This window comes from Amblyomma americanum, chromosome 5 (genome assembly GCF_052857255.1).
Source record: "Amblyomma americanum isolate KBUSLIRL-KWMA chromosome 5, ASM5285725v1, whole genome shotgun sequence".
Lineage (NCBI taxonomy): Eukaryota > Metazoa > Arthropoda > Arachnida > Ixodida > Ixodidae > Amblyomma > Amblyomma americanum.
In genome coordinates, this window is record NC_135501.1 from 204,419,056 (window position 1) to 204,432,206 (window position 13,151).

General features: G+C 42.6%; 1 protein-coding gene across 4 annotated transcripts in view; it reads right to left on the reverse strand.

Moving 5' to 3' along the window:
* LOC144133486 (tRNA (32-2'-O)-methyltransferase regulator THADA) overlaps window positions 1-13,151 on the reverse strand; it is a 50,005-nt gene that overhangs the window by 18,277 nt on the left and 18,577 nt on the right. For all 4 annotated transcript variants that reach the window (XM_077666610.1, XM_077666609.1, XM_077666612.1 and 1 more), the window contains exons 11-16: window positions 11,066-11,232; window positions 10,116-10,237; window positions 8,325-8,513; window positions 6,265-6,437; window positions 5,325-5,459; window positions 1,888-1,992 (exon numbers count right to left, since the gene is read on the reverse strand). In XM_077666610.1, the coding sequence (XP_077522736.1) occupies window positions 1,888-1,992; window positions 5,325-5,459; window positions 6,265-6,437; window positions 8,325-8,513; window positions 10,116-10,237; window positions 11,066-11,232 (891 nt within the window). The remainder of the gene's footprint in view (window positions 1-1,887; window positions 1,993-5,324; window positions 5,460-6,264; window positions 6,438-8,324; window positions 8,514-10,115; window positions 10,238-11,065; window positions 11,233-13,151) is intronic.

Below are 13,151 nucleotides of genomic sequence, written 5' to 3' on the forward strand. Positions count from 1 at the left end.
AGTGCTAGGTGCAGTGGCCTGGAAAAGCTAAGAAAAAGATGTGACCTGTCGTTAGGCCATACACACAGACAGCATCGCATGGCCTTAAAAAAGGTAGGCACAGTATGCCAGTGGTAGTCAAAGCCCCAAAAAAGCTGTCTGGTTTAAGCGCAAAAATGAATGAACATGATGGGGTCACCAAAGCCCCCCTCCCCAAGCACTATCAAGCATCAGACAAAACACGTCGAATGTGACACAGGTGCAGCCTACTGCCTACTGCTTTCCTGCAGTATGGGGCACATGGGACAAATCGGCTGTTGCCTCAACAAAAGGTTAGGTGAGCATGCCAACAGCTACAGTTCTGTCACTCATCCAGGCAAGTTGGCCAATCAATGCCATTTCTGCGAAGAATGCAAGCCTTTTTTCAAGAGAGGTGCACTCCTATCCCATTCAAGCAAAAAAACAGAAAGGAAATCATAGAAGCACTTAAAATCAAATCTGCTGGTGCTGAGAAGTGCATCAGCAACCTGCTGAGGCTATCTCGATGAGTGTGTATATCAATGTATTAATGTGCTCGTGGCGATTTTGGCATCATTCTTTCATCATGTTATGTGTCCAACGGGTGGCACTTGTGTCCCTTTGTATAAAAGAAAAACGTTCATCACCCATTAGAATCAATTCTCAATTTGCACTCTTTGTGGTGTGTCTTCGTTCTGTTTTGTCTGTAAAAGGTTTAGCATGTTGCCACCATCACGAGCAACCAACTAGGCCCACTTCTCGCACTTTTACCATCTTCTTAGCCTCGATGAAAGACTTTAACTTTTGTATGATAGTACAGGTCCTTCTAATATGAAAGGAACAAAGTTTGAGCATTCAGTTAATGATAACTACTTAAATATGTGTGACAAACACACTTTTTCCTGTGTTTTAACTAGCTTTTCTCTTGGTGCTTATTATCTCAAAGTCATTTTAAACTTTAGTTTAGCAAAAGTTTTGCACATTTGTTGTTCTCTTTTACATTGGAAGGACCCATATATATAAAGAGGATTGCTTGCAATAAATTCTCAGCCACCGGTGCCAACGATCCTTCCTCTAACAAATTGATGGCAGCAAAATAAAAAAAATACCTGCATCTCAGCCGGCAAAATGAGGTAGCTAGTTTGGACTGAATTAAATTTTATTTAACCAAAGGAACTGAAAGAGCTTCTGGGCAAAAAGCTACTTTTGCAGCTTGATGAAGCCTAAAAGGAATCTTCGCTTCTATTTCCCTAGATGGATATTTACGTTTTACAAGTGTTTACCGTAATGTTCACGTGCTGGTCGACTTATAAAACAAATAAACATAACCTCTCTGTAAAAAGCTGATTTAAAAAGTTAACCCTACGCTGAATAGGACACACTTGCCCGAGACACTTGATTTTTAACAACGCAATGTTCAAGGATAACAAATGAGCGACATAATAACAATCCTGGGACATAATGACATCTGTTTCCAGCTGGATTATTGAGCCGGAAATCGTGTCATGCTGTAACAGTCCTTGCACCCAGCTAGAAAATTAACACTTCCAGTCAGCTCCAGCTGGCAAATGTCACTCGAACTGCAAATTCAGCTCAAAAAGCACTTTCACAGCCGAAATGGCTACCACTGATGGAAGTCTGCCAAGTCTCTATTTTCACCTGGGAAACACTCAAACCATAATTACCCTTCGCAATGGTCAGGAAGCCAGAAAGAAAAAAAAAAATGGAGCTTACAGCAGTGTTCAAATGATATCTATAAAAGAAACCTATCAACATCATGACAATACCATGAAGGCAAGACTGCAGGTATGTCCCTGAAGAGTTCATTGAAGTACTTGCCATAAGAACAAAAAGAGAGATGGCAAAAGCAAACAAAAGGTCAACACGTACATTTTTCAAAAGGTTGAATGGGATACCAGAAATTGCCTTGTTCCCGTTGCTGGACAAGCCGTGGCACAGGCTCCGAAGTGACTCACAACAGCTTTCGATGGCTCCCTAATACAATGAATCGGTGAAGGTTAATACTAATCAGCATAGCAAGAATGACTGCTTGCAACATTTCCTGAACTAAGCCCTGTGTGAACGTAATTCTCCCAGCAATTTCCTCTTCTGTGGCTTGCTTTACACTCCATTGTTCTACTGAATGCATTTATTAGCTGTGCACTCAATTGCAAAGCAGTTCAGAAAAATGCATATCAGATGATGCAAGCATGAATATGGGACAATATTCACACTACATAACATGAAGTCAGAATATGCAGTTCAAAGAAACTTTTAAAAATTGACTGACCAAAAAAAGGATACCTGAATTTTAGTTACACAAGTTTCATGAACTAAATGAATGTGCCTTCTAAATTCGTTCAAGATCTATGCAGTAGAAGTGCAGAAAATGAAGTGCTTTCCCGTGAAGTTGGAACGAGGTGTCATCGTCATTGCTCAAAATCATAATTCCAAAGCAGAGCACAGTGGCAAACAGGCACACTGCAGTTTGTATTGCCCTTTCTGAACTGTTCAGGCACTCTGTCAAGAATGCAGCAGAATCACTTTAAAATCACAAGCAAAGGTAATATAACCCTAGCTTAAACAATAACTAAATGATTAGCAGAAATGCATCAGGTAACCTTTGAAAACAAGTTTCTAGCGTTTATCCTTTATTAGACACTCGGTTTGATTGTGCCTATGCTGCCTATCTTTAAAGTTCAGCTTACTTATGCGAGTTTCTAAGCACAAACAAGCTCAATACTCAGTCCAGAAACAGAAGAATAGAGAGAAAAACTGCAAGCAATGGCCACTGAACAAAACTATTTGAAGAAGGAAGTCCAACCTATGGAGCAAGTGGTTTTATTTGAGAAAAAAAGCTTGTCGAAGAAAGTTACATATGTTCAAATCTTTGAAGTCATTTTTCTCAGGTCACATTTTTGGACCATATTGCCAAATGAAGGAAACTATTGTTCTTATACTGCTCAGCCAAAATTGACTTTGAAGGCACTTTCCAGACAAACATTTTTGGGGAACTAGATAAGGTACCTATCATGCTCAGCTAAGAAAATTAATCTGTTAAGTCAGCCGTCAGGTTTGTGTGGCCCAAAAAAAGTTACATTTTGAAACAGCATGCAGTGACAGCAGAAAATCCCAAGTTGCTTCAAGCGGCCAATTTTCAGAAGCAGTTATAAAACAACAATCTCTTCCCCTTACCCTCTTTTGAGGGCTTCTGCATCAAAAAAGAGAAGAAATTATACAAGTATTTTTAAAATTATAGTATTCCTAAACTATACACTCACTCACTGTGCGGCTAAAAACTTTTTGACATTGAAAAAATATTGAAGTTTCGGCTATGTCCTAATGGTATAGAGACACATCATCCCTGAAAATTTCAGCAAAATCAGCACAGCGGCTCACTAGTTGCCCCTTCAGGCCCGCCTTAAAGGAGTATAGACATCAAAATTTTCATCTAAGAAAAGGGCTTAGTCGGGTTGGTTTGTGCATGTTGATAGAAATGACTGATCAGCGTTAACGGACAGGATAGAAGAGAAGAACAGAGCACATGTGTCTGTGTACTTCTCTTCCATCCTGTCTGTTAGCGCTGTTCAGTCGTTTCCATTAAATTTTCATTGCGTGTTTTCTTTTTCGTAATGAAGCGCAAGACATTAGCATACATAGATCACCCCGTGATATTTGCCTATGACAGCTAAATAATTTATAGTCTAATTTCTTCTTTCATCTGTTACGTTTCGGTTCCAACAGCTCAGCAATGGCTATGATGTCAAAGGTCAGTATAGGTCATGAAAAAAAAACTGCGATATTGTTGTTGCTTCGTCGTTTTAATTGACTGCAAAGCTAAAGTTCAACTGCTTCAAGAGCCGGAATCGCAATGAATGAAGAGCCAGTGATTACAGTATTTACACGATTGTAAGTCGACCTATTTTTCAAAATTTGAAAATCTGAAGTAGGGGGGTTGACTTAAAATCAAAACCAAAGCATCGCGCCATAAATAAAGGCGAGACAAACGAAATATCAAGCATGCTACAACGTGGTAGCATTTTTGCTGCGTCGCTTCGTCGCATCGCTCATGGCTCATGGTGCTGGCCTTGAGCAGCTGCTATGTCAACGTGCAGAACCAGCATCCCCACCCCAAGCGAGGTGGCCAATGGTAGCTGTCGATAAGCAGCAAACCGGCACCAGCCCACTCCCCACACGTGGCCGCAGATTGTGTCTGCTGATAAGCGGCGGCGGCCCGATAACGCATTCGCGCTCTACCTTTAATAAGCGTTGTCCAAGTTTCTTTTTTTTTGTTACTTTTAACCGTGCACTCGGCGCTCAAGGGAGTATCGATAGTTGATGGAAGGGCCACTGTTCCAATAGCGTTGGCATTGCCACTCGGAATAGCAGCAGCGCCAGGGAGGGCCGATAGCCAACAGAAGAGCCGACGCTGCTCACACGTAGTTTCTCTTTGGCTCTGATGTATTTGACTACTGCCGGCCGTGTTTCACAAGTTTTTATGTAGTGCATCGTCATTCCTTATTTGTGCTTCGAGTCCGGTAAGCGACCGGCGCTCGTTCACGGCTACATTCAAGATGGCTGTCATTCTTTACGCCAAAGAAATGAACTGCGTGCCGGGCCGCAAGTTCCACATTCGCAACAGGTGATACAGGTGTAGCAGCTGCAGCGAGGCAAAATTTTCAGCTGTTTCACGCGATGTCGTGATGTGGCGGTTTGCGAAGTGCAGGATTTCGCTGCACGACGATGTTAGAACGATGAGCTGTGGGACCGCAGCAGCGATCACGATGGCAGCGCTAGTCAAGACGATGGCACAAGTGTGGACGAGTATTCCAATGATTAATACATTTTCCTTTTGGAATGTGCTTACAGGCGCTCCCGCGTGCTGCAGCCGATAGCGGCTGGCGATAAGCGGAGGCCACAGGGTAGTGCTATCATGTCCTATTATTAAAGCCCAAGCATAAACGACCTCCAAGTATTTTTTTCAGAAATGTGATGTGGGGGTCGACTTACAATCAAGTAAATATGGTACACTACAGCTTTCCTCATGTCTCACATGACCTATGATGCCGTAGCCCTCACTTAGCTAGTGAAACTGAAACAGGTGAGGGAAGAAATCCTATTGTAAATTATTCAGTGGTCGTAGGAGAATACCATGTGCTGATCCATGTATACTAATGTCTTACCTATCATTATAAAGATGAAAACACACATCCGAAATTTGGTTATACTATAATCCTTTAAGGTACCCAAGGTATATGACCACAACAGTAGACGTCCAGTGAAGCTTGTTGACAAAATGATGCTGCCAGTGGCAAAAAGCCACTCACACGATGCCTGCAGCCAGTCATGACTGCAACCAGAGTGTCTGCAATATCATGCAGTGCTGCAGCATCAATAGGGTAAGAGATGCCATTGTCCTTGAGTGAAACAGCTGCGACAAGCTCCAAGAGAGAGCAAGAGTTCTGCAAAAAACAGTGAAGAAGCAGCTCCCAATAAACATTCCGAGAACGCCACAAAAGCTAAGCCCTTCACACAGGATCTAAGCACTGCTTAGAGTTGATGCTCATGCTGAATGCTAGGACAGTTTAGCAGTGTTGACCCGAGCTAGCTAGTAGTTTGATAAAACAAAAGTGAGTAGTGCATAAATAGAGCAACAGAATAAGCTCAAGTACCATATATTTCAGTTAGAATCCTTTGTAAGTAATGAAATAAAAATTGGTTTTTGAGGAAAGGAAATGGCGCAGTATCGGTCCCAGTGGACACCTGAACTGCCCCTTAAGGGAAGGAATAAAAGAGGGAGTTAAAGAAGAAAGGAAGAAAGAGGTGTGGTAGTGGTGGGCTCCCAATAATTTCGACTACCTGGTGGCATTGCACAGCACACGGGCGCCTTTGCCTTTCGCCCCTATTCAAACACGGCCGCCGCAGTCGGGTTCGAGTCCTTGGAACTCCGGCTCAGTAGCCGAGCGCTACTGAGCCAGAGTTCCCGGGTTCAAACCCGACTGCTCACTACTGGAAAAACAAGGATGCCATTTCAATACAAATGTTCCGACCAGCTAGCATGAAGCCTCTGAAATTCTGATGGTATATTCTATCACGCATGAGAGAAGACGTGTTGCATGTAGCAATGGTGAGATACCAAAGAATATTACTTGAAGGAAGCAGCACGGTTTAGAGTATAAGCCAAAATTTCCTCTCCAAATGGCACAGACATCATTGCAACGACATGCTCCTCACTGGAACCAACAGCTTATCCTTCACAGTCTTCACCTTGATGCAATGCCAACAGAACGACGTCATCCTTTCTTCGACTTGGTGACATTGTTCTGGCGTGAACTTGATGTCTTTGGCTAGCTCGTGGTCTCTAATGAGTTCCGCAAATGCTAGGTTTGTATCTTCAAAAGAAGGTGCCACCCTGTTTGCTGAGCTAGCTGACAGTGTGCCTGAAAAGTCACACAAACCAGCAGTTGCAAATCAATGATGGCTACTTCACCACACACTGTTTAGCTGTCACCACAAAAAACATGGATCAAATTATGCCAAAAAAAATTAACCGGGTTTTCCAATTAACCGAACACAGCAAAAAAAAATGGCATAGTGGGAATGTGCTACTTTTATTGGATGAACTTAGCAATTACCATATATTGGCGTGTAAATGTCAACCGTCAGCTCGTAGCGCTTGCTGGCCAAAAAAAAAAGTTGATTCCAAACATCAGTTGACGCATATCCCCACCCCTACCCCCCGACCTTGCGTGCTTCGTACCACCACCACACTTTGTTTTGTAGTCTCCCACAAGATGGCACCAAGGGTGCATGCGTGCAACTCAAAGCAGCACACGATGCAATCACAAGGACAGCAGTCAGAAGGCAGTGGAGATAAAAAGTGAAAAAGCGGCATTCCAGCATTCCTCCACACTCACTAGCAGCAAACTGAACTGCAAACGGTCCTGTAGTTTCGGATTGCGCTGCGACGCTTGTCCACGGAAGTTTGCCCTAGCGACCTAGGAAGTTTGCCCTAGTCTGGCCGTGTCTTGCTGGCACACCAAGAGCACGTTACTCTGAAATTGGTATCCACGCCTGCGTTACAGCAAAGTACGTCTTCTCCTCTGTACGCGCATGCTTCGGCGGTACGCAAGCCATACCGGATTGGTTTTCGTGCTGAGAGTACAGGGACTGAGGCGCTTTGCATATCGAGCATCGGCATTACTAATCGGAATCGCTCTGTAGCACTGCCTCACGGCTCCGAGGGGCCGTTGCAACATTGGCCTGCGGCAAAATAAGGTTCGGAAAAACCTCGCATAGCACCTCAGATCTTCGAATTAACCGGGCTGGTGCCTGCCGCCACTTCGCATTATCCGGTGACATTTCCATTAGAAAATACGGGACTGCAGAAATTCTTCGAATTATCCGGGATTTCAAATTATCTGAGGTCGAATTAGTGAGGTTTTACTGTATTTCACAATTTTGCAGTCAAAAACAAGGAGAAAAAAAGATATGTAACAGCCGTGTTTCCCATAGTACAGCAAACACAAATACCTGGCGACATATTTTTGTAAGGGTTCCACTGAAAATTCACCATGTGCAAGCAGAATACAAGTAGAAATGCAATACACAGCAGAAGAAAGACAAAGCAAGGCTGTCACAAGGCAATTACAAGACAGATGTAGGACAGCTATTCAAGAGGTAACAAGATACAAAAAAAAACAGCATAAACAATCATATGCATAGGGGTGCGCATAGGGGGAGGGGGGGGGGGGGGGGCAGGAGGTGCCCCCCCTTAATTATCTAAGGGGGCGCCAAGTCTGCCCCATACTTTTATTCTGCTGGACCTGTTCAGTTATTATTTATAATGCAGTGTTATGGCCGTGCACGTTTTTGACGATACTGGAAGCCACGGAGCCGCAATGCATTCCAAGAACTTTTTACTTGCCGGGTCTTTTTGAGGTGGTCTTTTCACATTCTTTTTTGCTGTTAACAAAAGACAGATGTGTTGTATATTTTCTCTCGTTTATACAGAACGGAAATTCCTTGAGAAGCATGTCGTTACATTGATGCCTCAGCGGTGCGGGGGTGCCTGCCTTTGCCAATGTTAAACATGAAAGTAAAAGCTACTGCTCAGTAATACTTTGTATATTTTGTAATTCCATCAATAAATGTTCTATAACCATTCCTCATCTTTGTGCTGCGTTCTGACCGTAGGGGCCTTGGTGCGAAGGGGTTGGGGAGGGGAGGGGTGCGCTGCAGTGAAACTTGGCTCCCCTTTATGGAGAACCCTGCGCATGACTATGATCACATGTCAGGCATAACTCAGAGCTTTAGTGCATACTAACCAAAGGCCGGCTGCTTGCTCCTTGGCACCATGACCTGAAGTGCATGCAAGAGAGAGCTCTTTGCGAGACACATAGCTCTGTTGAGAATGGAGCTGAGTAGGCTGCTGCCTTTCTCTGTGCTATAAGCCTGTATCGCTGCTAGTATGCACTTCACATCACCCAGGCAGGTCGTCAGTGTGAACAAGATTCCTGTAATAAAGACAGAAGCATTAATGATGAAATCCATCAGTATGGTTAAAATAATTTGTTTTTCTCAACCAGTGCAGTGATGCACAGAATGAAGTCAAGTTATGATTGCTCCAACGAGGAGGAATATGTAACAGTCCAACCTCACTACGTAAACAATTAAAAAAAACGGTAAAATAGTTCGATATAGCCGAAATTAGCAATATAAAAAATTTCTTTAAAAAGAGCGGAGCAAAAGCAAAATTGAAAAAACGGAGCAATTTAGTCACTGAAGGGTCAGCAACTTGGGCAACTTGGGCGCCGCTTTAAAGACGCCCGCGGCAATTCCGAAGAGCGCAAAAAGAGCACCTGACGCCAGTTGGGTCGGCTTCTCCGCGCAGCATCGCTAACACCACGACGGCAGGGTAAACGCTAACAAGGGTGGCTTCCCTGCATCACAGCAGTGTGGTGCACGGCCTGTAGGATGGTTGCTGCAAGGCTACAACCATCCATGCCGCTGCTTCCACAGCGCTCTCGACAGGTGCGAAAGGTGCAAATGCTTTCCAACCACCTGGACATCAATCTCCAAGATCAATCGCTATATCTTCCATATCTTTCATGGAGCTATTGGCGACAAAAACACGAACCACGGCACGAACGCTTGCCGCATTACGACCAGCCCCCTGTGTACTGAGACGAAGCTTGCCACCTGCCATAGGATGTGCACAGCTTGACGCTGTGGAGTTCAATATATGCATTTTACATCAAACTGTGTTCTGTATATGAAGTAAAATTGCATGTGTTTGTTAAAAATATTTTAGAAGTGTTCGATTATCTCAATAATTCAATATATCCGTGTTTGATATATCGAGCTTCGGCTGTAGTATGGTACGCTTATAATGATGTGTATAAAGCTAGAAGCCTGATCATTTAACCAATTATTGCTATAATTAAACTGAAAATAAAAAGCCCCTCCAAGTATCTATTTAAGCATTGAATTGGCTGCAGATATTTGCTGCAATTTTGCTGGAATGTTTAGCATATATACTTAAGTTAACATATTTCCTTTCGTCACAGATGCAAACACAGCTGCACTTTTTAAACCACCGTTGCACACAATTAGTGACAGGTGTGATACAACTTCCTGTTCAGTGTAGTGACCAGCGAAACTTCACAGCACTGCATATAAATGGCACATCTTGGAAATCCACCCAATGCTGTTATATTTTCTGCCGACTGTCTGTGAAGCCCTAAACTTGTTAAGGTATTGTCACTCACTTGCATTATATGCTTCAATGATATATGTTTTAAAGGAGCTTGATTAATAGTAACACCAATTGCTTCTATCTTAAATGGCGTAACAAGCACAGAGCAAGAAAAAAACAGAACACAAAAGGCACGTTTCTCAAACTCAACTTGAGGATTAAAAGCTGCCTACATTGAAACCTTTGCAAACAGCAAACAAAATCAATGAACAGGCACAGCAAACAGATGTGAGATGAAGTAAGCTAAGCCTACCTCCATTATTCAGGTTCATTTCTAATTAAGCAAGTTCAAAACTTTTTACACAAAACAATGTTTCAAGCTTAGAAAAACTTTGCACGTGGAAAAAACACATGTGCCTACCATGAAGTGGACAGCTTGCAGATGCAGATACGAGATCTTGCTGAAATGCTGCAAAAGCCCTTTCCCCCAAGCTGCAAACCTCCTCAAGCTTGGCAGCTAGACGGCTTGGCTCCTTTCTCAAGCTGTGAGGAAAAGACAAACAAAAACACACTTCAAATTCTCAACTTTAATTTTCCTTTCAAGTTCTCATGGAGGCAGATTAAACCCATGCAAGCTGTTTTTGCAAGCAGTCCACCCAATGAACCTCACATGTATTAAAAAGAGGAAAAGGTGCAACTAACTACTAGCATGGGATTCCCCTAAACACTGGACTAGCATGATTTTTACTCAGCATCAAATAAAATGTGCACAGGATAAGTGTAACGCAAACACGAAAATAGAAAACTGTTAGCTGCAGGAGAATAAATACAGGTGACACTCATCAACACTCCCATGCAGCGATCTTCACATCAGCTAGGTGAAATTGAAGTACGGTAGTATTCAGTGCCCATCAACAAAAATCTTCTCATTTTGCTCTTCCAATATCAGTAGTCTTGTCTGTGCTTCTTCATTTGACACTCAAGGTACGTGATTCACTAGTAGGCACCAAACAGCAGAGAAAAGTTGCAGTACATGAGCGCTTGATTTCACTAGCTCATACGAGCGTGATACTCATACAGAGCGACATTAAATGTTCAAACAACTGCTCTTTCAATACACAAGCCCTGCAAAGTTGCAATTTGAACCATATTTTGGACTTGAATGAGAGTGGGTTATTGCATGTGGCCTTGTTACTCAGCCGTAAACCATAAATACTTTCAATAATGAGCCGGGTTTTGCTAGAGGGTTAGATATTACTTCTCGCAGACCACCATTCCAGAACTCTTAATTTCAGCCTGAACACAACGATCCCACAACTTCAACTTAACAAAGCGATATGAAAGGGTAAGAAGTCAGAACAGGATGCCTACTTGGCAAGGTAGAGTCGAACAAGCAGTGCACCAATTGCATTGTCCTGGGGCCTTGGACTAGACAGGTACTTATCTGCAGTGGCCTCCACCACATCCTGAAGATCACTGCCATTTTTAAAAAGTGGACAGCCTTCAGTGGTCAGGAGCCGGAATGCTGACAGACGAACCTGAGTGCAAGAAAAAGCTTGGCTTGGAGAAAGCAACATGAAATTGATAGAAATTATTAAAAATGCAGATCTACCTTGACAGCTACAGTGGGCATGAGAGATGTATGATATGTGTGGCTTGACGCCATCTACCAGAAACAAAGCAGCTTCACCTCACTGCTTCTAACGCCATCGTCACGGTGCTAGCAGAACCCTTGCAGCTGTGGCCTGCTATGAGTTAGGTGCTCTAACTTCTGGCCTGTGCATATTAATTTAACATTACTGCTTGAAATCTCTTTGGAGGCAAACTTGGGGTCTTCATGAATGAACATATTGTTACCATAGAAAACGAAGACGAAGTGACCTGTTGCGTGAAAAGGACGAATGGAAAAGAAGAGGTTGACGTGGCTCCCTGTTCGCATTGGTGCTCCCTGCTCGGAACTATATTCAGTCTTCACCCATAATGTTTGTAAATAAACGTAAATAGTATTTCCCCCGTAACATCCTTGGTGGAAATGCGGGGTAAGTGTATGTCCTGATCCGGTGCACGTCCCGATCCAGCTAAAATTGAAGTGGTGCAACAATATGCTGAGTTCCGCCATAACGTTCGCTTCAGTTTCACTAGATTTGATTCTGCAAAACTTTTATAGGTTGCATTTAAGTATGCTCAGTTTGGCAATGACAAGGCAAGTCCAAATATTGCAAGAAGCAATGCACATCAAGCTGCTGCCTTCTTGTGCTGGCATGCAGACTTTAAGGTGGATGGACATCCTGCTTTTTGCAAGTTTTCATCTCTTCCCTCTGCCTTTTAGTACTGGGTTGCAGTTTTGACACTTTCAGAAACTGGTACAGAAATCTTTCATCTGATTTCATCTCTGATATCAAGAAAGCTTTTACAGACAAATCTAATGTCCATGACAATTTTATGAATGCACTTGAGGGTATTCATTGCAATTTTTTTAAATAAATGGCAAAAAGATTTATATTAAACAGCAATTTGAACTTGAGAAATAACAGAGAGGGTGGTGAGATATTAAAATTTAACTCCCTGCCTCTCTCTAGTGGCAGATATCTGTCAGCATGAGAGTTTGAACCTTGTGGACCCCAGTAACGTTCTTAAATAACCTTTCTTCAACGATCAGGCATACGAAAGTTTAGCCCTCCAAATTATGACATGCAAATATTTGTTTGCCAATGTGAAGACCTGAAAAAATTTAGTGCCGCAATGCTGGCACTGAGATCATGTTCCAAGTTGGAAGCCTTCAAGCTATCAGAAACTGCAGTTGCAAGAGACGGTAAGTGCAGGACGGATGTCTGCAAGACTTGTATTAATTAGCATAACAGTGGGTTCTACTTTGCAGTGGTTTTCAAATGTCAATATGTTTGAGCATCTACTTTTAGTTGTCATTTTGCTGTCAACTAAGCTTCATTTCAAAAACTGCAAAACCGCAATAATGCTCTGAAAAATAAAAAGGACTAAGTTGACTATTGCTCACAAAAAGAAGAGCATGTACAGGGAGGGTGAGACATGAGAAAAGGGAAAAAGAATTGTTTCCTCATGTGCTATGTTTATTCCTATTAATGTGAAAGTATTAGATCACTCATTGACACAAAAACCCAGCTTCACCCAAAAAAATGACGTTACAAGACTTGCAATTGGTCGAAATGGTGTGATGTCAGCAAAGGCGGGAAAATACGAAATGTTAAAAACTATAACATCAGTACATGTTCTTACAACTGCATAAACTACAAAGCAATAGAACAGAATTAGACTAGAATGCATTTGAATGTCGTTACACGACTTCAACCACAACCAAGGCTGTTGCTGTTCAGACATTACACAGCATCTCTTTCTATATATTTGCACCCCTAGAATGACACAGCTGCTTGCCCAGTGATGTGGTTTCAGGTCAAAGATTGCGACTCCCCAAATTTTTGCA